The 27,196-nt window shown below is 33.2% G+C and overlaps 1 protein-coding gene across 2 annotated transcripts in view; it reads left to right on the forward strand.

Moving 5' to 3' along the window:
- The first annotated feature begins 4,730 nt into the window (after positions 1-4,730).
- The window catches only part of LOC142318271 (ubiquitin carboxyl-terminal hydrolase 3-like), a 48,415-nt gene continuing 25,949 nt past the window's right edge, over positions 4,731-27,196 (forward strand). For both annotated transcript variants that reach the window (XM_075354836.1, XM_075354837.1), the window contains exons 1-2: positions 4,731-4,968; positions 17,868-18,015. In XM_075354836.1, the coding sequence (XP_075210951.1) occupies positions 4,878-4,968; positions 17,868-18,015 (239 nt within the window). In that variant the 5' untranslated portion in view covers positions 4,731-4,877. The remainder of the gene's footprint in view (positions 4,969-17,867; positions 18,016-27,196) is intronic.

A 27,196-nucleotide genomic window follows, 5' to 3' on the forward strand; every position in this document is an offset into this window, starting at 1 on the left:
AAACCTACTTCATCTGCATGTTTTATACTGCTATGAAGTTCTAACAATCAATATTCATCTATCCCTTATTCCCTTATTTCTTCTTTAATGATTATCAAATTCTGATATCAGTATCCTGGTCTCCTCTCGTTTCAACCACAAATGTCATAATATCCAGGAAATCTTAAAGAACCACCAAAAAATAATCGTAAAAAAGAAGTAAATCTTTCTCTCTTCCTCTAAGATACTATTAGTTTTACCTTCAGTTTATTACTTCTTAATATTCTTTCCATTTACCAACTGTAAAATGTTCTTTTTTTATATGCTCATCTGCCTTTTTAGAGATTATATTCCTTTCTAAATCACATCATCTCATCTCTCCTTCAACCATTTTCATTTAGTATTTTAAACTGTTTATTTTTCTTGCTATGTAAGATGAAAACTATTTAAAATGATTAAATTTTTAAATGACACTGAATCAAACGTTTTAAAGATATAAAAGAATTAAAATCCATGTAATAATTTCAATCACTTTTGTTATCAACTTCAATTGGTTCTCATCCTGGTCAGGTGATATTATTGCTCAGAGTAATACTTAGCAAAGCACACATAATATTGCTGAACTGTGTGTTGGATGTGAATTGTGTCTGTTCATTATATATTGTTGAATATGTTGCATATATTTATATATATATATTTTACTTTGCTAAAATCAATCCTTTCAAGACCCATATCACCTCTGTACTAATAAATATATACTGTAAATCCACCCAAGTACAGAATTAAGAAATATCTTACCTTATTTTGTTTTTTTTCTACAAGAGTACTTTTGTGGGATGCTGCATCATCAGTTGTGCGTAAAAAAACTCTTTGTATAATTACGTATTAAAAATAGAAAATATTAAAATTTAAAAGATAAAAAATAAAAGATTAAAATGTAAACACATATGCAAGGCGTATGAAGTCAATTGGGTAACATACATGTGGCTAGCCAAATACAATACTGATATTTAAGTAAATGAATGTTCTATATAATATCTATAAAAGTGCTGCTCTCTATTGCACCTTTTATAAGCAGATCTTCCTCAAAATCCATCTGTAGGTTGATTAAGTTGAATCTTTGCCAGTATTTATATATATTATGTATAAGAAACTATATAAATATATTATATAGTATATATTAGAAAGTTGTACAAAACTTATGTAAAAGTCTAATTGATTTAAAGAATTCTTTTTTCAATTTTATTCATCTCATCACCTGATACAATGACAATTCTATATCCTATTGAGCTGTATGACACAATTCTTTATAATGAACATAATCATGTAGAATGTAATGCAGTAATCTGGGGAAAATATTGGAGAATCACTAGAGGATATAGTTCGTATGTTTAACTAGTTTGCTCAAACAAAGGTGATGAAGCATAACTTCTTCACAGTAACTATTTTACATTGACTGAGAAAAATACTAAAGCATTCAGGGTTAGTTAATTTTGAAAGTGTAGAAAGTTAAGAAGGTAAAACTGCTGGAGGAAGAAAAGGCAGACATAAAAAAAGCAAGTAATTAAAGATGTACAATGTAGCAAAATAATGTAACCGACAGAAGGAGCATAAAATTTATGAAACCCATGAAGTGATTGATAAAAAACTGAACGGCAACCAACAAATGAATAACTAAACTGCTACATTGCAGTTTCTTTAAAAGCAGAAAATGTATTTTTTTTAAAAATGTTACTAAAAACCTACAAAAATCATTTTATTAAATATTAACATCATGAATACTTCTTTTGTATTTTCTTTTACACTGTCCATAACAGAATAAACTATTTCACATTTTCACATATAACAAAGAATATTATATGTTACTAGGTTTATAAGTGGTGAACACATTTCTAGTCTCCTTCCCAAAATATCTTTTACTACTGTTTGAAAATTGACCCAACACAATAATACACTAGCATCAAAGTGTTGACACTTCAATAAAAAGGGAATAAGATATAAATTCCCCATCATCATTAGCAAAATTCACCCCAGTTCGCTGTTCATTACAGACTATGAATGCATTAATTGCTAGACTTCCCATTCCCAAATAGATAACCAACCAGCATTTACATAAAATGCTGTTTAGAGAAAATCAATGCAGAGGAAGCATATCAAATCAACCCAAATGGTACAAACATGTAGCATTTCAGACATGGTACATGGTCTACTCCACTTACCAGTCTCAAATAACTATAATTTAAAACTTATTACAGTGATATGAAATAACTAACTTACAGAAAACCAATGCAGAGGAAGCATATCAAATCAACCCAAATGGTACAAACATGTAGCATTTCAGACATGGTACATGGTCTACTCCACCTACCAGTCTCAAATAACTATAATTTAAAACTTATTACAGTGATATGAAATAACTAACACACACAGACACCCACACTTAAATTAATATTATATGCGGTATAAAGCAAAGAAAACACTATATATAATGATATATAAAAAACATATTGCAAACATTCATTAACGACATTTATAAAAAATTTCCTAATAAATTAGAAAACAAAATTGCAAAATAAATCACAAACATACTCACACAATACTTAAGTACAGTTAGAGTACTGATGAACCTACAATGACTATATTACATTTGCCAGATAGGATACACATTCTTCCCACCTTATATAAGCGCTACATACTCCCTACAGAAACTGGGACCTATTCTACAAAATAGTATGTACTAATAATAATTATTAGTAAATTCTCTTGTAGGCTCCACTAATATAAAATGTAGTTCCATAAAACATTTACCTACAACTTATAATTATTCCTACATAAATTTCAAGTTATGAGATCCCAATAAAAAAGTATATTGAGTTTTTGACAAACCTATTAGTATTCTAATATCATACTGAATTTAAACAAGCAAATAAGAGTTGGCAGAAAGTGCTATTAAAAAGTGTCTGCTTTTAAAAAGTTCTTTTTAATGATTTTAATAAGCGGTCAAGTGACTAATGATAGTGACAATGAAGTAGAAATAAGATTTAGAATAAAGAATATAAAAATAGATTTTAATTTCAACTCAGCCTTTCAATTTAATGAAAGCTTTTGGTTAATTTGACCAGGTGTAGTCAATTATTTAACAGATTGGGTTTAGGCTTCAATACCGAAGTATTTGAAACCATGTCTTGCAGCTAAGGCAGCAAGTTTAATATTATTACATCGCCTTAGAAATGGAGATCAGTATCCATGCAGTTATGCATAGTGGTGTTAACTAATGATGTGGCATACAATTCAAGCAGCAGCAGGACCAATGCAACAATGTTTCAAAAAATTGCATTAATTGTTCAGAGGTATGGTACAAGTTATTGGCCTCCGATAGAATTTTGGTTAACTAAATGCCTCTAGTGAACATGAGTAATATTATGTGGATATACAAAACTTATTTTATATATATTTTTTTATGGATTTACCTTTAGTCAAAAATAAAAAGCTTTCATCTTTATAATTCACATTAAGTCTTGTCAGAAGGGGCAAAAAAGGCCTTTATAAATAAATTTGTTCAAAAAGAATTATTCAGTTCTGTTAAAACAGAGCAGTCACTGGCTTATTTTTGCCCCTTATGTTTTACAAAATAGTAAATTTTATCTCTTTTGGATATAGAAAAATTTTCTTATTATATTTAATTTAAATCTTTATAAAAACTGATATCAATATTATACTTGGATAGTGTGAAAATTTACTGATTTCACTCGGTTATGGCAGTTAAAAAAAATTTAAGGTAGTCTTACATTTTGCTAGAAGTTGTTTATAGCCACTCAGTTTATTATAAATTTGTGCATATGTCTTTCTTTGCATTATTTTGAATTAAGATTATCATATTGATCTTGCGAAAGTTAATTTTAAATAAAAATTGGTATTAATGAGAGTTAAAATTTGATCAAAATAGTATTAGATTAATTAATAATAATGTTTTTTCAAGAACAAATACAGTAGATGTGAATTTTTCCTGGCGATAAAATAAGAAAAACCTCTGTAGCGATTTAACAAAGACATTTTCTGAATTTCCTTCCGTAAAAAAAATTAATAATTTTTTAAAAACAAATATTGTTTACTTTCACCGGTATTTCCAGACGAAAATCAACTTTTAATTTCTAAGCTGATTAGGTTCAATAAGTCCGAGATGTTTACAAACTTTTTCCCCCCGTTTTTTCTAACATATATGGGCCACTTATAAGGTTGTATAAAAATTTAATCCTAACTGACGTACATACCATCAATTAATATTTTTTCCCTTGAAAACGTGCCCGGAAAGGTCAATGAATTCAAAACATTTTTTTCACACCTTGAATAATTATAGATTTTAAAGGTTGTAATACACACTCTCCTACAGAAATCAAAGGTATATTATAACCAACGATTCACAACTTTTAAAACGGGGAAAAATGCATATTTTTATTGACCTCGTTTAAATTTAATTTAAAATGAAACATAAGTGATGAAAACTATTGATTGAACTTTTTTATTGGTTATGGAACCAATGAATTACGGAATTAAAAAAAAGTAGTAAATATTCGTACGATAAACCAAGTACATTAACAAACATTTACTTGAAGTATTTATTTTCATTATTGCCAATTTCTTATTGTTACCTTAAAAAATAAGGTTTTTTTTTTACAATGTTTACAGCGTGCGTAATGAAACCTACCCGACGGGCCTGCCATGATTAGTTCAGTCTTGTCGTAGCGCAAGAATACATGTATGAAGTGGTGTGCTCATGGATCTTGGTGGTAGGGAGCTAGGATTTCAGAGACAGTAATACTGGACCTTAGTAATAATTGTGCTATTGGGTAGACTGTTAATTAATATTTTTAATTTAAAATCGTTTAGCAATTTTAATTATGGAATGTCCACATATTTTAGACAGCGTTAAATTACAGAACACAAGTTTGCTTGAAAAAAGAGATATGACAAAGGATTGGGTTTGCGCAGGTGGGAATAGATCTTTTTTTTAATATTGATCTAATTTTAAAAATTTAATAGAACGATTTAAAAATATTCTTTTTATGTATTAGTGATAAATTTATTTTACACAAAATAGTTTTGTATAACATTTTTGTTTATTTAAATCTTTGACATGGCCATTGACAGTAGGCTGGGGAAGGAAGAAGAGTAGAAGCTTGGTCGTGTTCTTTTGTTTTTTTTCAATAATTGGAAACTAACAGAAGATTTTCTTCTTTTTTATTAACAGAATGATGTTAAGATTTAAATCATCATCTCCCCACGTCATTTATCTTTCGTTCCTAAGATAATAAAAAATTGTCCAACTTAACCTAAATTACCGTAATTAATAAATAACTTTTTTTTTGTAATTAAGTATTTTGATGGGTCGATCGGGTTTTTACACGTAAAATAGAATAAGTATAAGCCTTCGTGAAGTTTGAGAATTGTGTTTATGGGAATATTTTGTATGTTGTTTATTACTGTCATTAATGCATAATAAAATGATTGTTTTCTTTTTGTTGCTAAGACTTCATATGGAAGTAGCGAAAGCAAGAGTGTGTACTTATTAAACCTTTTTTCTTGCTTTTTTAAATCTTACACAAAAATTTTTTGTTGTAGATTTACATAGTAGGCCAATATTTTTTTGTATTCTGTATGATCTAAGTAACAGTAGATAAATAAAAATAACTCAACTGCATTTACTGTTAATGTTTGCAAATATATAAACTGGTGTTATTCATATTCTCTTTTCAGTTTAGCAAGATTTTTTTTAAACAATAATTTCTAAATTGTTTGTGCTGAACTGTATAGCTTGAAGGTTTCTTTAAGAATATGCTTCTATGTATGATATTTCTACTTATGTGAGCAAAAATAAATATACCTCTGTGTTTAAAAGGTTTTGATATCCTAATTTCTGAGTACAGATATACAAGTTCAAATATAAGTAATATTTAGAGATATTAATTTGTTTTTCTTGATCTTCAGTAAAAGTTTATCATGCCTGCATAACTGTTAAAGGTTATTTAGTTGATCAAATTATTGTATGTTAATTTATTACAGTTTTACCTGTAAAATAAAAATTTTTATTTTAGCTAGTGCTATTAAAAGTTAAATTATTTTTTATCTTTTCCATTTATAGGTTGAACTGCAAAATAAATATTTAACAACTGGAAGATTAACTTTTTATCACATTACTGTGCTATTTCTTCTTGTCTTTGCACAGTAGTAAGTAGATTGATTTTTAAATAGCACTAAAAAACCTGCTTATTGCAGAAAAACAATAAATTTTGCTTTTCACCAGTATTCATTTTAAAAATTAATCCATTATTTTAAGACATAGTGTAAGATAAATTTATTGTTAAAAAACTGCTTAGAGGAGAGTTAACATAAATTTCTGAGCTGAGTTATGTTGTTTATGCAAAAGTTTCCTTATAATTGGAATAAGTAACTTGTGTTATTTTGAAAATGTATAGGAGTAGTTTTACGATATTTGTAAAATTTTGACCTAGCCTCTACTTTTGTCACATTTCTTCAGACAAATAGAAATTTAAAAAACACACTTCTCTCACAAGTTTTCATTTGCTAATATAATCATTCCAGTGTATAATTTTTTTGGCCTATGTAAAATTCATAAAAACGCTTAAAACAATTTCAGTTAAATGAATACTTGGTTATTAAAAATTTAATCTTATCTATTGTGTTAGTAATTGTGGTTGGTAATTTACATATATTTATAAAGCTTGTTTGGGTTTGTTTCTGTTTAGTACAGAGGCAATGTATTGTTATTGCTACAAAAATGAAATCTTCTGATCTTTCAGATTGACATTTTGAGTTCCCAGAGTAAAAAAAATCTTGATTGAAAAATTATGAATATAATTATGTTTTTCTCTTTGCCTCATTTCTTGAAAACTAGCAAACAATTGCTAAATTTGGTCTTGTTTGTGTAATCGAGACCTTAATTATAGTGAATTTGAGAAAATATTGATAAGAGCCAATAGAAACTGTAGAGGGGGATGCTATGGGTAAAAGCAAGATGAAATTCATGAAACTGTTTATATTCATATGAATTTATATTAGCTTATAAAAATATAAGAACATTAAAAACAGGTTATTAAAAAATGTAATGGCATATTATTAATTCTTTTACTTTTTGTATTGGCTTTGACATTTTTATTATTTTTGTCTAATCGAGGTGGGTGTTATCAGTAAGTTTTATTTATGACAAGCCATTTTTCATAATACATAAGTTATCTGTAGTCATTTAAAAGAAAAACAAAACTGTTTATATTATCTGCTCTAACAGTAGAACATTATTGTAAATCAGTGACAAAATGTTACAGATAAACTATAGTAAAAAATTCAATATAACTAATAAATTCATCTTTACAAAGAGCTTAAAAAAGATTAAATTAACCCAAAATATTGATATTTATTCCTGAAGAGTAACTATATGTATAAAGTAATAACATGAAAACTAAAAAATGTCTGTATGGAGAAATTATGTAAGAAAACTTATATATAGAGAGAAGGAAGGCATTATTAGGATGGGAATAGATTTCAACTTTTATTGTAGGAGTTTTGAGTGAATTTTAGAAATTAAAATATTTAACTATAAAATATTATTTTATTATATTTGGGAGGTAATCATATGATTGAATTTGGAATCTTGTGTAATTCTTATGTTTTAACAAATCAGTCCATAATAGATATTATATTATTTCAAAATCATATAATTTGAAAAATTCAATTTTTTGGTGTGTGTGTGTGATTGTTGAAAATCACAGTAATCAAGTGTCTTTAAAATAAGGTGGGTTTAAATTATAGTTTTGGAACAAAGCATGATGTAAATGTTTTAAGTATCCATCAAAATGAAGAGAAACAAAAGAAATGCATACTTGTTAAAATATCAGTAATTGTATGAAGCTTGTTAGTGACTGTGAAGGTTTAAAATATTATGTGGCTTAAGTTGGATCAGTTGCACATGTTAGATATAAATACTGTTGCGTGTTCAATGAAAACCACCACATGAATTTAATATGTTTTGGTGGTATAAACAACTCAGGGAATCAGGTAGTCTCCTGTGGTAGTCATGTCCAGGAAGAATATTTATGACTGATGGGACTGTTTAAGCTGTGCAAAGAAGTTGTATACCAAAAAAATCAATATGCAAGTGTTTTGCTGTCAGGATTTTCAATAAAAATTTAGTTGTAAAATTCAGATGTTATCTAGAATTAATCCACAGAACAAAATTAAATGAATTGAATTATCTGCATATATTATGGAGAGGTTATGTCATGATCACACAAGGAGTTTGTGAAGAAGTTTATTTTCAGTGATGAAGTAACATTTCATGTTTTGGGATGAGAATATGTACACAGTATTTGAATTTGGGATGTTGAACCTCCACATCTCATTATGGAATGTGTATGCCACATCAGTGTGAGATTAAAACAAAACATTCTTCTGCTAGTTCAGATGAGAAGAGTGGATGGCCTGACTTCAATGATTTCCTGATCATAACTAAAGGGATTTTTATTTGTGGAGATTTCTCAAGTGTTATTTGTGAAGTGGGATTATATGTATGTTAAGTGTTCATTTTCAATTTTATTCAATTTAATGTACCATAGTAGATATACTTAGGATCAGGAAAACAAGATCTAAACATTAGAATGAGGTTTGAACAGTGGATGACCCATGCAAGGTCAGTCTGTGCCGTGTTTTCAGTACTCTAGTCAGTTAATTAGCTATAAATTTTGTGAGTTACCAAGACCTGTTCAGATGCTAATCGGTTCTGCTGAGAGAGGTTAGGATTCTATCAAGAGTTTTGACTTAAGTTGATAGAGATTAGGTTAATTTCACATATACTTCACCATCTCATAGGACACTTGACTGAAACATGTTCTGTGCTACTGGTCATATATAAGACAGATTATCACATTACAAAGAATACAGTCAAGTCATCTTCAACAGCTGACTTAGAGTTTGACTGACAACTAATGAGATTGGTTTATGGTTTGGTTCATTCCTCTCCACAAAACTCTTTAACGTTAACCCTAACTTACCTTCACATAATGGATTAGCTTTTGAACAGTTTGCTACAACTTACAAAACTGATTTTGTGACATAAATAATATATAAATGAATTTGAATGTATCAATATCAAAAACTTTCTTGGAGAGTATAAATGATTTGATATATGGAGTTAGAGAAGAAATGAGAAAAGGGCAGGTAAATCATCATATAAAGAATTGCGTTGAGAAGTATAAGAAAATAAGTAAGATTGTAGACTAAAAGGTTTAACACTTATTTCTTTATGAATTTTGTATTTTATTGATGACCAAGCAGGTGTTACAGAACTTAGTTAAACAGGATTTCAGCCATGGTGATGATGATTTTAAAGAAGTTTTAGAACTGGTTGTAGAATAAAGAGTTTTAGCAAAGAGTGAAGAGCAAAATTCTTGATTGGTAAAAGGATATATTTCTGTTAAGATTGGGATGCTTCTACTGTTGTATTGTTTATTACTGGTGAAGTAAAAGTAAAAGTAGAATTTTTTAACGATTAGGTATTTTAACTTATGTTATGTTACATATATATTACACCATTCCAGTGGTATTAGTGTTGTTTTACTGGTTTAATTAGCTATCTTCTTAGTTCCATTTCTTAACTAGAGTGTTCCATAAAAAGGGACCTTGAGATAAGACCATATCATTGTCAATGTTGTCTTAAATATTGCTGCAGTTAATTGTAGATTGCAAAATCAAAATAACTGTTGTGGTTCACTTTTTCCTATTTGGACAAAATGTTTTGACTACCTTTCCATAAAGTTGAGGCCCAATTTTGCATAAAATGTTGAGCCTTTGCTTTAAGCTAAGAATTATCTGTGTTTTTTTTATAAAAACAATATTTTACAAAGTCTCTGAAGATAGAAATTGTATGGATTGAGATCTCCACACCATGGTAGCTGTGCTGGTATCTGATGTGGTTGTTGAAAGGCCAAGAAATTTTCTTTAAATTTATTTTGTGGACAATGTAACCAGGTGACCACTTTTCTGAGGCCACAAAGGCTCTGTTAATATTTTTGGTAATGATCATTCATTGCATTTCTAGGCTTATTTTTGTAAAAGTTCAGTCCAGTAACCTCTGCCAGCCCAAAATCCATAACAAATGGGCTGCTAGATGAAATGTCTTTCATAAATTACTCAAAGGTTCTCTGTGGCCCAAATCTAACAATTTTTTGTTTGTTCAATGATTTTGTTAATATATTACGGATACATTTTTTTCTTTTATAGATTGCATCGGTGAATAAATATGAAATGCTTTATTGGCAAGACTGGAAGGATGTATGTTTACTGTAAATTTTTTGTTTTAAAATTATTAAAGATTTCATATTCACCCTTGAAGTTTCATTAGAATTGTTTTATCTTATTTTTTATCTACAAAAATGATTAAAACAATAACATCCTAGAGTGATTTGTGTTTATTTTTGTTGACAGAAATAATGTACAAATTTGCTTCAATTTGAAATGAAACTAAAGAATTCATGAAAGAGAACACAGAGTTCAAAAATTGCATCAGTGTTAATCTCTACTTGAAAACTGAAAATGACCTTCCATTTTTGCCAAAAGATGATTGATTGTTCAAATAAAAGTTAAAAATCATTTTTACATGTTAAAGATATTATATTAGGGTATTCATTAATTTTTGTTTCTCTCAGTTTCAGAATTTCTAAGTATATTTTCACAAACAAGTCTTGAGTTGATTTAGCTGTGCAAATCATGTGGTCCTTAATCATCAGACATCTTCTTTTCAATTTTTCGTATTAAATACTAGACTGAATGATATCCCTTGTAGTACAGTAATTACAGCTGACGTTGTATTGCATATAATACCAAAAATTTCCTATATTTTAAAAATTTGTTTATTTTAATGAATAGAGATTAAAATAATAATGCGGTCTTGTAGTAACTTGATCGAAGAAATGGAAATATGTAGATGTTAAAAGATTAGCCCAGAACAAGGAATGAAAAATGGCATGAAACCTGTCAAATTGTTAGAAGACTAAAACTTTTGAATTCTCAATTAAAACAGTTTTTTTTTCATACTGTTTGTTTTTTTATCTGTATTTTTGGTTTGTAATGTTGGTTTTGCCCTGTTTGGTAATTTACTCTTATTACTAGGCGTGGCTGATAAATTTTACTCATACATGCATAGCATGGGAATGAAAAGAGATATTGGAATGAAATAAAAAATGAATAAAAATACAATACCTTACAAAAAAATGCAGTATTTATTTTTCAATATAATCCCCGTTTACACTGGTAACACTTTTCCCAACGTGACCAAGTTTTTGCATTCAGTCACTGAAAAATTTGGGATGTCTTTCTCGGATCCAAGTGGCCACAGCTTCCTTCACCTCATCGTTGGTGGTGTAATGATTACCTTTGAGATCTCTCTTGATAGTCCAGTGTTTGATGACTGTTTTTCGCTCAGAATTCTTTTGGACAAAACTGATTGACGTGAAATTTGGACAGTAATTAGGGAATAGCTCAAGGAACAAAAGTTATATAGTGCCGATGTGTGCTTTTACTCTGGAGGTGGATGCCACCCCTTCTCGGGGGGTGGAAATTATTACATTCAAAATAACTGAAGAAATCAATACAAGAATCTAGCTAAAATCAATACAAGAATCTAGCTAAAATCAATACAAGAATCTAAGCAAAAAATTTTGTATAAAATTTGTTGTAGTCAATACTTTTTGAATTATTCGTGATTGAAAATATTGATTTTTCATCCAACTATTGAACAATTTTTCACGAATAACTCAAAAACCTTAGGTTTTATTGAAAAGATTAGCAAATGAAGCTTGTAACAAAGAAATTGGTTTTTTTAATTTATTTCTGTAGATGCAATATGAACTGAGTTATATATGGCTGTTGAAGGTAACTTTTTGTTCACTGAAAACTGAAGTCAAACTTTTCATCATTAAATAATGGAAAAATGGAACATCTTTCGAGGAAAACTTATATAGGATATTTTTCAAAAACCTTTAAAATTAACTTAATGGAGTTATGATGAAAATAATATGGTTGTTTTGCTTTTTTTTTAATATGGTTTTACAAATGACTTTTTCACAAGAATTGAAATTGAACGTAATTCTTTTACAATTTACTTTATTTAAGTACAAAAATGTATTCTAGAAGTTTGACTGGTTTGGAATAACTAGATTAAAAAAAACAGGTCAATTAAAAATATGAAAAATGTTTTAAAATTTCTTAAAAGATTTTCTTTTTCACAGCAATTCAGAAACTAAAGAAAATACAAATGCTGGAGTAGTTTTTTTTACTGAAAATCTTTTTTTTTATTTCTGTAGAATTAAAATTGATTGAGATATCATCGTTAGAAGTTTGCATTTGAGTGCGAGGAGGACCACCTTCCCCAAGCCCTTTAAACTCAAAAATTTCAAAAATAAAGGGCTCAAGGAATCTGAACTTCACATGCCTTGTAGCCCTTTAAATTCCTACAAAATTTTTTTTGGGTGATTGGATAGCTTAAAAGTTAGGAAGTTATTATTAACAAACCAATTGCACCGGAAGAACAGCCCAAATGTTATTTTGCAATTGCAAAACAGGATGCTACTTGTGGCTGCAGAAAAGTTGGACTTTTTTTGTAACCCTACGTGTGGAAAATGCTCTCGTGATAAATGACAAAAATTGTCCTCCAGTTACTGACAAGAGGAGGTGGTCAGTAGTGATGACAGTTCTTGTGATGATCCATAGAGTTGTACATTATAATGACATTTTTATTTCTCTCCTTTACTCATTTTATAATTTTAGTTTTTAATTTCAAGCTATTGAAATAAGTTTTTTTTTGTCATTAGGGTGGATTCTAAGGGTTGCAATGTTGTAACACATTATAAAATGTGTTTCAGAATATGAAACATTGTTTATTCGTTTATTCCACGCATTTAATGATTTTGAGCTACAAAACACTTAAAATCTATAATTTTAACAATTTTTTTCATAAGGGGGTGTTTATTAAGGGTTGAAATGTTGCAATAAATCGTAAATTATAAGTGGTAAAGGGAATTTTAATTCATTATAAATGCACCATTAAAACCATTTCAAACCGTTAAAAGTGATTTTTTTTTAAATTTCATCATAAGGGTGGTTTCTAAGGGTTGAAAGGAGTGAAACATCATAAATTATATTCAACAACACAAAATAATGTTTATTCTACATATTTAAACATGATTTCAATTTATGAAATGTTAAATCTATGGTTTTTGAACTTTTTTTGACAAGGGGTAGTGTTCACCCCCAAAAAACAAAAAGCACACAAGCTTTTCATGAAAATCTATTTTGTCCAAAAGAATTCTTAGGTAATACTCTATTTTTACTCTCAAACACTGAACTATGAGATGAGGAAAGATGTGGAAGTTGCATGGCCCAAATCCTGCAAATATGGCAGATGCAGAATAGGCTCAAACTTCAGCATATCACTTAGTGGTGTGCGATGTATGAGGTTGCACATTGTCATGTTGCAAGATTATGGGCATGGTGGTCTTATGAACGCGACATACTTGTCTTAGGTGTCTTAACGTATCAGTGTACCATTCGGAGTTCACAGTCGTCCCATGTTCCAGATACTCAGTCACATAAATGTGTTTGGCATCCCAAAATATCGTCAAAAGGAGTTTCTTTGCCAAGGCTTGAGTTCTGAATGTTTTGGGTTTTGGAGATTCATAAGTCTGTATTTCATGCTTTACCTTTTTTCTTCCAGGTCGTAATGATGTACCCAACTCTCATCCCTGGTCACAATATTGAAAAGGAAGTTGTTTCCTTCGGCATGATAGGCTGTAAAAGTTTTTCGTAACATTCAACACGACTGTGCTTGTGTTTATTCGTCAATTTGCACAGTACCCATTGTGCACAGATTTTATGGTAACCCAATTGCTTGATATGGCCTACTCATTCTTTAGATATGTCTGACTGAATAGAGATGCATAGGTGGGTTATATCGCCAGTCATTGTGCAGCAAGTCCACCTCATTTTAGAGGTGGACGCACCTTACAGTGGATGACGAGTGAATTTCTGTGACTGGTTACAGAAATTGGTCGTCCACTGTGAGGTGCATCCTCAATTGTCACTTTACATAAATTTCAATGTCCCCCACCTATTCAGTTTCACTGTTGAAAGGAGTACTTTTTTAAACGATGAAAAAAATCTAGGATTCACATTTTCTGCTGTTAAAAATAAAATCACTGTGTGCTGTTTTAACAAGTATTGACATATTGACTGTACTCGACTCCATTTTAACTGCTGCTGAAAACAAACCGGTAAATAGATTTCAACACATTACGGCAGGTTTGTGGAGGGAATTTTAGCTATTATGTGCTGCCCATGCCCAACTCGATAGTACCTTTTGTCTCTGTGTAGCACACTGGTTTGCAAAATTTTATCAGCTGAGTTTCATATTACCATTAAATTTACTTCAAATGGCAAGAATTGGTTTTACTTGAATAGTTTATTCAAGTGGATATTTACATTTCCTTAAGTATGAATTTGATTCTTAAGTATAACAGTTTTTTTTTGTATCATTTATTATTTTCTTGTCACTAGCCAGTAGCAAATGTCAACATCATGTTAAAAAACACACTTTGCTTGTTTTGTCTTGTGAATATGATATTGATCTGTGGAAACCAGTTTATTAAATATAAATTTGGTCATTGCTATTTTATCTTTGCTTTCAAATAATGTGGTACAATCAGGTTATAAGGAGTAGGAATTTACATCTTGTTGAAAGACCCTTTACTTTAAAACAACAAATAAAAATGTTTTATAACCTGATAAAGCGCCTGATAAGCGCCTCTTAAAAAAACTGCCAGTTTTTCATCAAGAAGGCTCCAGGTTTGAATTCTGTTGATTGACAGTTTTAACATATTGAATTACAATCTACCTTCAGTTTTCTGTTAAATTGTTAAAATTCAGTTGGGAAGTTTGGGCCCCCTTTGTTGACAGAGATTGCTACTCGTCTATATTTTATTTAAAAACTAGTTCTTTTGTTAAATAATAAAATCAGACTAATACAAATGGAGGTGATATTCTTTTCTTGCATCAGTTTTGTGTGGAACACTAAGATAAGAAAAGTGTATTTTGAACAATGCGTAGTTGACACTTCATTTATTTCAATATTACACTTTGCAATATAAATATATATATATATTTTGTCTTCAGTCATTTGATCAGTTTGATGCAGCTCTCCAAGATTCTCTATCTAGTGGTAGTTTCTTTTCGGTGTACCTCGTACATTCTACATCGCTAACAATTTGTTTTACATATTCAAAATGTTGCCTGCCTGCACAATTTTTTCCTTCTACCTGTCCCTCCAATATTAAAGTGACTATTCCAGGATGCCTTAATATGTTTCCTATAAGTTTGTCTCTTCTTTTAACTATATTTTTCCAAATACTTCTTTCTTCATCGATTTGCCGCAACACCTCTTCATTTGTCACTTTATCCACCCATCCAATTTTTAACATTCTCCTGTAGCATCACATTTCAAAAGCTTCTCTTTCAGGTACTCTGATCGTCCAAGCTTCACTTCCATATAAAGCTACGCTCCAAGCTTTCAAAAATGTTTTCCTGACGTTTAAATTAATTTTTGTTGTTAACAATTGTATTTCTGACTAAAGGCTCATTTCGCCTGTGCTATTTGGCATTTTACATCGCTCTTGCTTCATCCATCTTTAGTAATTTTACTTCCCAAATAACAAAATTCTTCTACCTCCATAATCTTTGTCTTCCTATTTTTACATTCAACAGACCATCTCGTTATTTCTACTACATTTCATTACTTTTGTTTTGTTCTTGTTTATTTTCATGTGATAGTTCTTGCGTAGGACTTCATCTATGCCGTTCATTGTTTCTTCTAAATCCTTTTTACTCTCGGCTAGAATTATTATATCATCAGCAAATCGTAGCATCTTATCTTTTCACCTTGTACTGTTAATCCGAATCTAAATTGTTCTTTAACATCATTAACTGCTAGTTCCATGTAAAGATTAAAAAGTAACGGAGATAGGGAACATCCTTGTCGGACTCCCTTTCTTATTACGGCTTCTTTCTTATGTTCTTCAATTATTACTGTTGCTGTTTGGTTCCTGTACATGTTAGCAATTGTTTTTCTATCTCTGTATTTGAACCCTAATTTTTTTAAAATTTTGGAACATTTTATTCCAGTCTACGTTATCCAATACCTTTTCTAGGTCTATAATTGCCAAGTATGTTGGTTTGTTTTTCTTTAATCTTTCTTCTACTATTAATCTGAGCCCTAAAATTGCTTCCCTTGTCCCTATACTTTTCCTGAAACCAAATTGGTCTTCTCCTAATACTTCTTCCACTCTCATCTCAATTTCTTCTAAACAGAATTCTAGTTAAGATTTTTGGTGCACGAGTAGTTAAGCTAATTGTTCTGTATCCTTCACATTTATCTGCTCCTACTTTCTTTGGTATCATGACAATTACACTCTTGAAGTCTGATGGAACTTCCCTTTTTTCACAAATATTATACATCAGTTTGTATAATCTATCTATCGCTTCATCACCCACACTGTGCAGTAATTCTGCAGGTATCCTGTTTATCCCAGGAGCCTTTCAGCCATTTGAATCTTTTAATTCTCTCTTAAATTCAGATCTCAGTACTGTATCTCCCTTTCTGTCCGCTTAAAGGAAGAAGACTTCCTCTTTTTCCTCTATAACACCAGTTTCTAATTCATTTTCTCCATATAACTCTTCAAATTATTCTATCTACCTGTCAACCTTTTCTTTTGTGTTATAAATCGGTGTACCATCTTTGCTGCTCTATTTTCAGGAATCATTCCTTAGTCAACAGACTAAGACTCTCTGATATGGTTGCACCTTTGGTCCAGCTATTCTGTATCACTGAGCACTAAAGCCACCTCACCATGATTCATAGAGGGATAACAAATATTACACGTCTGTTTAATTAACTGTATCTATTTCTTTGAAGGAGAAAACATGTTCTGAAATTTTTTTGACAGAGCTTAAACTATGATAATTTTATCCTTTAAAACACTAATTTTATATGTATTATATGGATTTACTTGCATAATATTACAAAATAATTTTAGAAAAATTTATTTTTACTTTATTATTTAGGAAAACTATATTATTACAAAAAACATTAGAAATATTACTCAGTTACACCTTTCAATGTATTTTGAAAATAGCCTTTCTTCCTGAGACCCCTAATTTAAAGATTAAACTAATATTAAGTAATAAAACTTAAAATTGGCTAATTGTAATAGTTTGTTTTCTTTGCTTTATTTTTGTTAATTTACTTATCATTGTTAGTTTGTTTCTTAGGCGAGAAGCTCTTACAATTTGATGTTATCACAAGTTGGGAAGGTTAAGGAAGTGAAGTAGATCTGATCTTTCTGGTAATTTTTTATAGTACCTGAAGGAACTGTTATCCCCAATTTGAGGAGTTGTTTTTTATTTGGTTGTTTCTTCCTTCAAATAAATTTTTGTTATCTTGGGAGAAAGGAAGTTAGTGTTTATATTTTTGTGTTTTTATGTTATTTGTGCATGATGTTTGAATTTTCCTTAACTTGTGAAAATTTCTCTATCTTTGATTTGTTGAAAAGTTCTCAGTGTAAAATTTAATTTTTCACTCAATTTTATGTTTTACTTGCAGAAATTTTAACTGGAATTTTTTTAATTTACATGCAGGTATAGTTTTTATGGTCATGAGGTCTGATTTCTGTACTTAGTAAAAAAAGTTATTTATGTGTGTTTAGTTTTATTGTTATATTTTGGTAAGACCAAATATTTTCAACTAATTTCAGTTAATTTTTAATTTTTTCTAGTATGTTCAGCAACACAGAATCCTTGGTTATGTTTACACTGTGGTGTTGTAAATTGTGGGAGATATGTTAATGGTCATGCCCAGGAACATTATCGTTCTGATGCAGCTCATAATGTGTGTATGGATTGTGAAAGTCTTGCTGTTTACTGGTAAGTTATGTCATTGTATAAATTTGCTGAAATTAACTTTTTCATTTAAACTTTTTTTAAATTATATTTTGTGTATTTTTTGGTTTTGTTTTGATAGTTCATTTTTACTGTTTCACATGAAGTTGTGCTTATTTTATGTGTAATTTAATGTTTTCTTTTAGTATAAAAGTGACAGTATGTTATAAAAAAATGACTTTGCTCCAAGAAATTTTGGTCTAATGTTGAATGTGCACAACATAATATATTCTTAAAATTTTTTCTTGTTGAAAATAACGGCCTTCTTTTTATTTGCAAGACATTTTACAGATGCAGGTCCCTGTTTAGCGGGGACACTTTCTGTACAGAAAGGTGGACTGGCCTAAATATGTTAATATGCTTTCTGCTAGATTCTGTTTCTTAGACAGTTTGTTTAATATTCAATTAGAAGACTTGGCAGAAAGATTTTCTCTGACTTTCATTGATGCTGCTGAGAATTGAATTCTGTGTAGTTTGGATTAAGGAAGAATTGCCCCTTGGTGGACTTGAGTTGACTTTATTGAAATTGTCCAAGGAGAGCTGCTCAGCAGAAAAATGATCCTGAACGGCAAGCGGTTTTCATAAATTACTATTGATGAGTATGAGAAATGACATTTACGCACCCCCCATAAATGGGTGAGTGTCAGACTCGCATGGACTCGGCTAGATGATATTAGTAGTCTATTTGTACCCACACCCTACTGACTAAAACTCCTATCTTACTGTTTCTCCCCCTCCAGGGCCAATCCTGCAGTTATGCATTGCACGGCCCCAGCAGGTGCCCTTAGAGTCCAGGGGTCCAGAGTCTCCATGCTTCATCAGTCACCCATCTGCACAAGTGCAGACACATGATGGCTCCTCATGGGGCTGCCTTTCACCCTTTCCACCTCGGGTCCCTTTCTTCGCCTGAGTCTCAGGTCGTTTATATTCAACTTTGATTCCTTGCTGGGTGATCTTCAATCCTCTTACTGATCTTGGTTCTAAATCAGACTCCATCCCATTCTCTAGCTTCTCTTGCTTTAGTTTTCAGGGTACTTGTTGCTATCGGTACTAACTTTTCACATTCCACTCTTCCTATCAACATTTACCGAACTGTTTCTTTTGGAGAAAGCCAGCTTTACCTGAGGTCTTTTCTTACCACGTCCCACTGCTGGCATTAGTAGATGGTGTGCTCAACAGTATCAAGATAGTAGTACCTGCATAGTGGAGACACTGTCCTGCCAAATTTATATAGGTAGGCTTCAAACTCGCCATGTCCAGAAAGGAGCTGCGTGATATACAAACCTACTTCTCTCACCCATACAGTTCTCTCTGCACCCATACATCTATTCTCGGAAGTAATTAACATGTCCATCCACTATTAGGTGAGGTGTTCCAGGCCTCCTGCCACTCAACCAGAAATAAGTACTTAGCCTCTTTTATCTTAGTCATACCAAGATAAACTCACCATTAGTGCATACAGCTGCACTAGTGGAATCTCTGAGATGACCGCAATAGCATTTTACAAAACCATGCGGTATGTGGTATAACCGAGATCAACAACTGTCTCAGCATATGCCAAGGTTTGCTGAAGGTAGACATTGTAGTTTGCCTCCTCACCAATCACAAGCTGAGGTACTTAATGCATCCCAACATGGGAATACTGGTCCCAGCAACATTAATTTGCATTTCTCGCAATCTTTTTCTCCTAACCAATGCTACTTACGGAGGTTTTATTCGGTGCAACAGGTGTAAACCTGTTGCCTCAAGCCAGCAGCTTATTTGCCAAACCGTATTATTGGCCACCTCCTCAACTTTTGCCTCTGTATGCCTGGCCACAAGGAGGGCCAAATCATCTGCTTATACAAGTTCAACATTCCCATCAAACTCAACTGTCAAAAGCCCATCAAAAGTGGAATCTCACAGGAGTGGGCCGAGAACCAACCCTTGTGGAACCCTACCAAACACATCAAAAACCAACTTGCCATCTTCTGTGGAAATTTTAAGCCTTCTGTGCCAAGAAGATACCCACTTATATTACTCAATCTTAGCATTCAATAATCGTCAGCCATTGGATACTACCAAAGGTGTTCCTGATGGCTAGGAGGACTGCTAATGGGATCCTCTGTCAATGCCTGGTGCCACTGCTCTGACCTCTAGCCCATTCAGTTACGCGATTGAATGCGTCAATTGTGGACTTTCCCCTAACAATGCCATGTTGGCATTGTTGGCAGGGGAAAGCTCCCCTTTGCTTCCACCTTGCACCAGAGCCTGTCAGTGATTTCTCTAACAGCTTGCCTAGGGTGCTGAGCAGGCATATCAGACAATATGAGATACCTCTCCCAAGCATGTCACCCTTCTTTGGACCAACCACCCTCCCAACAGAAAGGAAAGCAACAGCCTCTAGAGCTATATTATAGGCGTCCAGTATGACCCATGGATGTCTTTGTTGCCATTAATTTAATGAGAGATCTGGGGACCTCATCCTCTCATCTGGCCCCGGACTCTTTATCTGCATTAATTCTCTTGGCTACCAGTCTCTACTCCTCAATGGAGAATCTTTGCTCACGATCCGGGGCTATCTCATTCCACGGAACTTCAGTTACTGGGAACAGGTCCATGACAACATGAAGTGTGTTGTCTCTTTGAGTTACAGGGGAGGTGGGTACACCAAACTTGTTCATGATTTTATATGCTCCTCTCACAATTAATGTCCAATATGCCCCCCCCCCCGCACTGATTAACATCCAATTCTGTCCAGGCTTGTGCCTTGGCCTCCTTAATGGCCACACAAAGGAACTTTGTTGGTATGCAACAAGTAACTCGTCTACATCATTAGAAGTTCTTCTCGTTGCGCTCTGGAGTTTCCTTCTTGCCGCAAATGTAGTTGCTCATCTTGTAACAATCTCATCAGTCCACCAGTGGACTCTTCTCTTTGCCGGCTCCTCTGGTCCTCTGCCTCGACTGCACTCATCCCACAACACCTCCATAAGCCCTTCAGGTGAGATTACCCAAGCAAGGTCCAACTTTTCAGCCACCTTATCCACAATATGTTTGCTCAGAAATTCTGAGGGTCACCTTTGTTTACGGGCAGCGATTCCCGATTTCCCACACTCCATTGTGAACAATAGCCAAATGGTCACTTTCTAACTCTTCCTCACAAATCCGTCAGTCCTTGATTCAATCGGCAATTCTATTGGAGAACGTGATAACATCCACAACCGACCTCACCCCCTGTCAACAAAGGTAGACAAGGACTCAGTATTAAGCATCATAAGGCTGGCAGCATTAAACATAGCAGAAAGTATGTAGCCTTGCGGAGTAGATCTCATACTGCCTAACTTTTGACATTCAGGGTTATAATCTCCAGTAAGTACCACAGGTTTTCTAGAACTGCGTATACATACTTTCAAGTTATCAATAAATTGCTGAAACCTCTCATTTCCAGAATTTTGAGAGATGTAGCCTGAGACTAGGCTAAAGTCTGCAAGTTCTACAATTACAAAATAATTACATCTAGTAATACGGGATGTCACATACATATCTGGCAGACACATTGAGAATCACCACATCCATATGTTCACTAGCCATAGCAGTCCAGCCACTCTTCTCAGATTGGGTTCAGCCACCATAAGGAAATCAACATTTTGGTGTAGTGAACATTTTGGCTTTGCAAATCAACTCGGCAGAACTTCCTGACTCAGTAGGATTGCCAGTCCACCAAGATAACGGCAACTGGTAATCAATTTGTTTGTTTCAGCAGGCGACAATATCACTGTTGCATGCTGAATCTTACCAAAGACAGGTCTCAGTGAGGTAACAGTCGCAATAGTCACCACCCAGTGTCTTTATTCACAGTCAGCAGTATTTCCTCTTCAGTCACCTCAATGTCCAAATCTTTTACATGTATTATCAGACCCTCATGATTGAGAGTCCTTTATCAATGAACTTTGTCAGGAGTCTGAGCAGCAATCAACCAGCCGAACTTCAATATCTTTCCTTGGCGTACTGAGAGTATATTCTTAGTCATAGCATCTGCAACAGAAGTTTTACGCTTGCGTAATAAATCTGCAAAAGTTGTTCCTTCCTGTTGTACAACCACAGTGGTAGCACTAGGTTGATCATGTCTAGCACACCTATCTGGTTCTCTTGTAAGTACAATGTGCAGTCAATCAACTGTTGTCTGGCCCAATACTCCAATGTCTTCTCAACAATTGCCCCTAATTTCCCTTTAATTGTATACCAGTGGGCAATTCTCCACATCCCAACCCCTGTAGGGGAAGACTCCTCCTGCCTTGTGACGATTCAGAATGTCACACCCTCCCTCCCTTGTTCTTAGCCTTGATGGGCTTTAACGAGGGGAGTCTTTTGTCCTCTAACTTTTTACATCTCACAGTAATAAGCCAAGCCTCATTGTCCATGATGTATTCTCCTTCACCACCCACTGCCAAATCGAAGTTATCGCTAATCATTGTGAGTTCTTCACCTAGTATCTCTACAGAACCCATGCTGTGAATGATAGAACCAGGGGTTAAAGCACTCTTGTTGAGCTTCGCCCTCACCCCAGGACAGGTCCCACAAACATAAGTTGCTAAGGTGGTCCGTTTATTTCCAGTCAGGTCCAGGGTATATACTTTGGGTTGGATCCTCCTTGTCAGGTGGTCTCTTTTCCTCTGACACCCTTTTATAGGCCTGATTAGGTCATCTCCCAGGAAGCACTTGTTTAACTCCTCAATGGTCCTAGACTTTAAAATGCTCAGCAGTGTATCCGATTCAGTTCTCACTGTTTGTGTATATTTGTCAGATGTATTTTTCTTGGCCTCTAAATCCTCAATGATTTCCTCAATATGGCAAGGTTAAGGATTCTGTTCACAGACAGATTAATAGTCTTCTTAGTTGTGGGATGACTTCTACACAAGTTCTGAAGTCCCTTTATCTCTTCAATTAATGTTTCAATCTCCGATACATCCTCCTTGCCCGAATCACTACTAGGCACTCTTCTTTGTTTTTTAGGCTGCTCCTTGGGCCCCTTATCAGGCACACCAACCTTAGGCAGATCAGCGGTACTAGTTGATGGCATAATTATGAGTGATCACGGGGGGGGTTTTGGGGGGAGGTAAAATTGGGGGTCAAAATTTGAGCGGTAAAAGATGCGGTCAGGTGTGGGTCATGCAGATACAAGAGGGATTTGGGATTGGAGGCTAAAGAAGTTCTTGTTTATCAGAAGAATGATGACGTATTCTTCCTGCAGAACTTGCCGATCAATCTAGAATAATATTCACCAAGTAATAGGTTATGTAAAACCAACTTTAATGTATTTCTTATGGGAGGTACAGACCCTTAGGAAAAAGAAAAAAGTTATATTAATCCATGTCCAAAATTCATGAAAATTGACAAGGCACATTCACAATTCACTAACCAACAATGTACAACCAACAAACCAAACAAAAAACGCCAAAAAACCAATCTTTGAGTCCAGGAGGAAGTTGCTATTTTTCACTTTTGATATTTTATTTGTGAATGTTACTGAGGCATAGGTATTGTTAGGTAATTTGCAATTCTAGTAGGAATAAAGCCCCTCGTTTTGATGGAATCACTCACGGTGGAGCTCCTTTTCTGTTCTGTTGGAATTTGTATTGGTACTTTTGACTAGAATTTTTAATAGGATGCTCTTTGCTGTCTATTTATTGGAAAAAGGTGTTCTAAAATTATTGTTTAAAGGTGGTGATAGGACAATATTGTGAGCTTCTCTTATAGGCCTTTAACACTTGTCAGTTTTTGGAAAGGTTTTTAAGAACGTTTTGTCCTCATATTAGTGATACAACAACTCATTGAAAGTTGTTGATGGATGATCAGTATGACTTTTGCCCAGGCAGGGGAACGGAAGAAGCTATTCTTAAAGTTATGAGCATTGTTTCTTCTAGTGAGTCTGGGTATGTCTTAGGTTTTTGGACATATCAGGAGTGTTTTTAATCATCTGTGGGGTGACCTCTGCTTCAGCTGCAGAAGTGTGATAGTATGCAGAATGAGCTCAATGTGTAATTTAGTTATTTTAGCAGTTGAAATGTTGTTCTTTGAGATGGCGTTTCAGAAGTATGAAAGATTCTATCTAAAAGTTGTCTAGGTTTGTCTAAAGGTTGTCTGTGTAAAGGTTAGTGTTTTAGGACTCCTGCTCTGGGCAGTTGATGTTACCAAGTAATCACTTCTGAGCTTTTGCTGGTTAAAAACGATTTGAGGAATGAGATTGAATTCAGGGCAGCCCAGGCTTACAAGATACTCCAGTTGTGGAGTTCGAAACTTACGATTATGTTTAGCCCAGAGAAAATAACAATGATGTTGGTCAAGGGCAGACTGGCTGTTATACAATGTCCTTATGTATCAATGGCAAAGTCATCAAATTAGGTATGAACTGCTGCAGAAGTACTTAGGTGTGTGTTATCCTTGATGAGACTTTAATTCAGTGTGCACCTTCAATATGCTCCCAAAAAACTTGTAATGCTTTCTTCAGTGTTGGAAAAGCGGTTCACTTGATTGGGGGCTTAATTTTAGAACCATGTAAGTTCTATATAAGGGTGTGTGTGTGTGTGCGAAGCTATAATGCTGTATGCTGCACCTGTCTGGATTCATCGAATGAGGTACAAACGTTAAAGAAATATTGTTGAGAGCTCAGAATCTTCTAATGTTATCTGCGATTGGTGCCTGTGGGACTCTCATGAGAGGCTGTTCTTATTTCTGGTATTAAGCCCATTGATATCCTTGTGACTGAATGCCAATTACGTTACGATGCCTGGTAGGTAGGCCAACTTGCCTCTTAGGGCATAAAAGAAAGACAACCAAGGTTTCCATTTATGGCAGGTAAGGTTGATTGAATCAGAGTAGTTAGGAAGCTTGCAAGGATCAATACTGGTTTTGATCTGCAAGTTAATTGGATAACTAAAAGGGAGTGGAACATGGTTGCTGGCTTCCTGAGACTTAACCCTTGGAGGATGGCTGAAAGGGTCTGGTGAATGTATAGGTAGAATAGCAACCCAGGTGGCTCGGGGGCCGCCTGGGTGCTGACTTTGCTAAGATAGCCATTTTGGTGTTTCTCCTGGTTAGCATAGGTAATTGCTGTTAGGGTGAGAATGGATGTGCGAGAACTGTGATTGATCTGTGGAAGAGTGTAGGCATTGACCTTGTTCCCAAAGCAAACAAGAGCAGAGAGAGTGATAGGGTATATTTTCATTAAAACCATTTGTTGAATTTGTTTCTTTATTTTTAAGTAAATCAAGAGGGCTTTGAGTAAATTGAATTGTAAGATAAAATTATCGATGCGATTAGCACTGGTTTTGTGGGTATGAGGATATTTTTGCTGTTTAAAGACTCAATCAAATAATTATTCAAGTTTTATGTGAAACCTTCAGAGGAAAGTGTGGGGATCATGCTTCTGTGAATCTGTTAATGTGATAGTTGATGGTTGTAAATTATGGTGGGTGGTAGTGGTTAGAAGAAGCCATACGAAGGCAATAATAAGTTTTATAAATACACTGACGGAAATGTTTGCCAAGGCATTTTGCATTGGTGGCATCCTGACAGTGGCTAAAAACTGACGACTGTGATGGTTATCAGGTTTAGAGGGTCTAAAAGATGACTTCTGGTAAAGCCAATCAGGACTAGAAATGGAGAGGGGTAGTATGGTGGCTGGGGTCCGTCACAAGAAGGATGATTTTTCCCCAGGGGGGGTCAGGATTAGGTGTAAACCCACATTGAATGTTGGTTTTATTGTGAAAATATTGAACACTAGCCAAAATTTTAATTAATAGTATTAAAATTGTAGATTGTATTTAAAATTTAGAATTTTATCTTTAATTTGATATAATGTTTTATACAAGATCAAATCAGTTTCATTAAGTGCATTAAAAGACCCAGCATGACTAAAAAAATACCTTGTCAGTTCTGGGTGATACATTGCCACTACCATTATTAAAAAAGTTGTGGATGTATTAAAGTTTTTGACCTTTGTGTAAGAACTTTTCTTGGTACTATTTTTTTGTCGTGAAATCATTGTACTATAGAAAAGATTGTTTTTTATATTGATAATATAATTTTATATTCAAGCCTAAAAGAATTCAGTGCCTTATCCTTTAGAAATTATGATAACAGTAACATATTGCACTACTAAAATTATATGGTATCCAATCTCATTGGTGTAAGATTAAATTTACAGTGCCTATGTTTAGTTATTAACTTCTTTATGAAAATTTCAAATAAATATAAAACTTTTCAAGTTTTAAAAATTAAAATAAAAAAAATCTTTTTCAATTTCTTTTATTTATGAGTATGTGTAATTGTTAAAATTTTTACTCTGTTTGAAATTCTAGTCTCTTTCTGAACTTTGTAAAAAAACAAGTTCTATCAAACTTAAGTCATGTATAATTAGGCTTACCATAAGTCTGTGATAAGCCCCGACAATCCTGGTTTTTTAGTGCTGTTTGGGGTTGAGAATTTTATGACTGACTGGCAAGAATTTTTAGACCTATATGTTAGACATCGCATTTTTAAACATTCTCTTACAGCTGTGACCCTCAGCTGACTTTGGAGCAAGCGCTGACATCAATTTTGACAAATGCATGGCTACTGGTTTCGCCACAACTTTTTACTTAGTTGTTTGGCAACAGAACAGAGGCAATGTGTTTGGTGGTTTTGTATGTGAAGTGACTCATCTACATGTTTTTGTCATTTTATACCCCTATTCGTTTTTTGTCTCATTGTTTAGCAATGGGCAAAAGAAAATGTGTGTTTAATGTTAACCTGCAACAGGAATACACATTTTTGAAACTGTATAATGACAGTAACAATGAACAAGATTATTGCACACTGTGTGCTGGAGAATTTTCTGTTGCATATAAAGAAAAGTGTGATAATGAAGATCATGTGAAAACAGCTAAACATAGGAGTGCTGTTAATGCTACTGTGTCTGTGTCAACAAACATAAGAGATTTTTTAAAGCCAAAGAGGGAATAACAATAACAGTGATCTGGAATTTGCTGCTAAAGAAGCGACATTTTCATACCACACTGCTAGACACGAACTCAAGTTTCAAAAGAGCAGACTGCACATCTTAAACTGGTTAAAAACTTTTATGACCCAAAATTTTCATCTGCTAGAACCAGAACTGAGGCAATTATTGTTAACGTTGTTTCGCCAT

Source organism: Lycorma delicatula, chromosome 1 (assembly GCF_047948215.1).
Source record: "Lycorma delicatula isolate Av1 chromosome 1, ASM4794821v1, whole genome shotgun sequence".
In the NCBI taxonomy this organism is placed as follows: domain Eukaryota; kingdom Metazoa; phylum Arthropoda; class Insecta; order Hemiptera; family Fulgoridae; genus Lycorma; species Lycorma delicatula.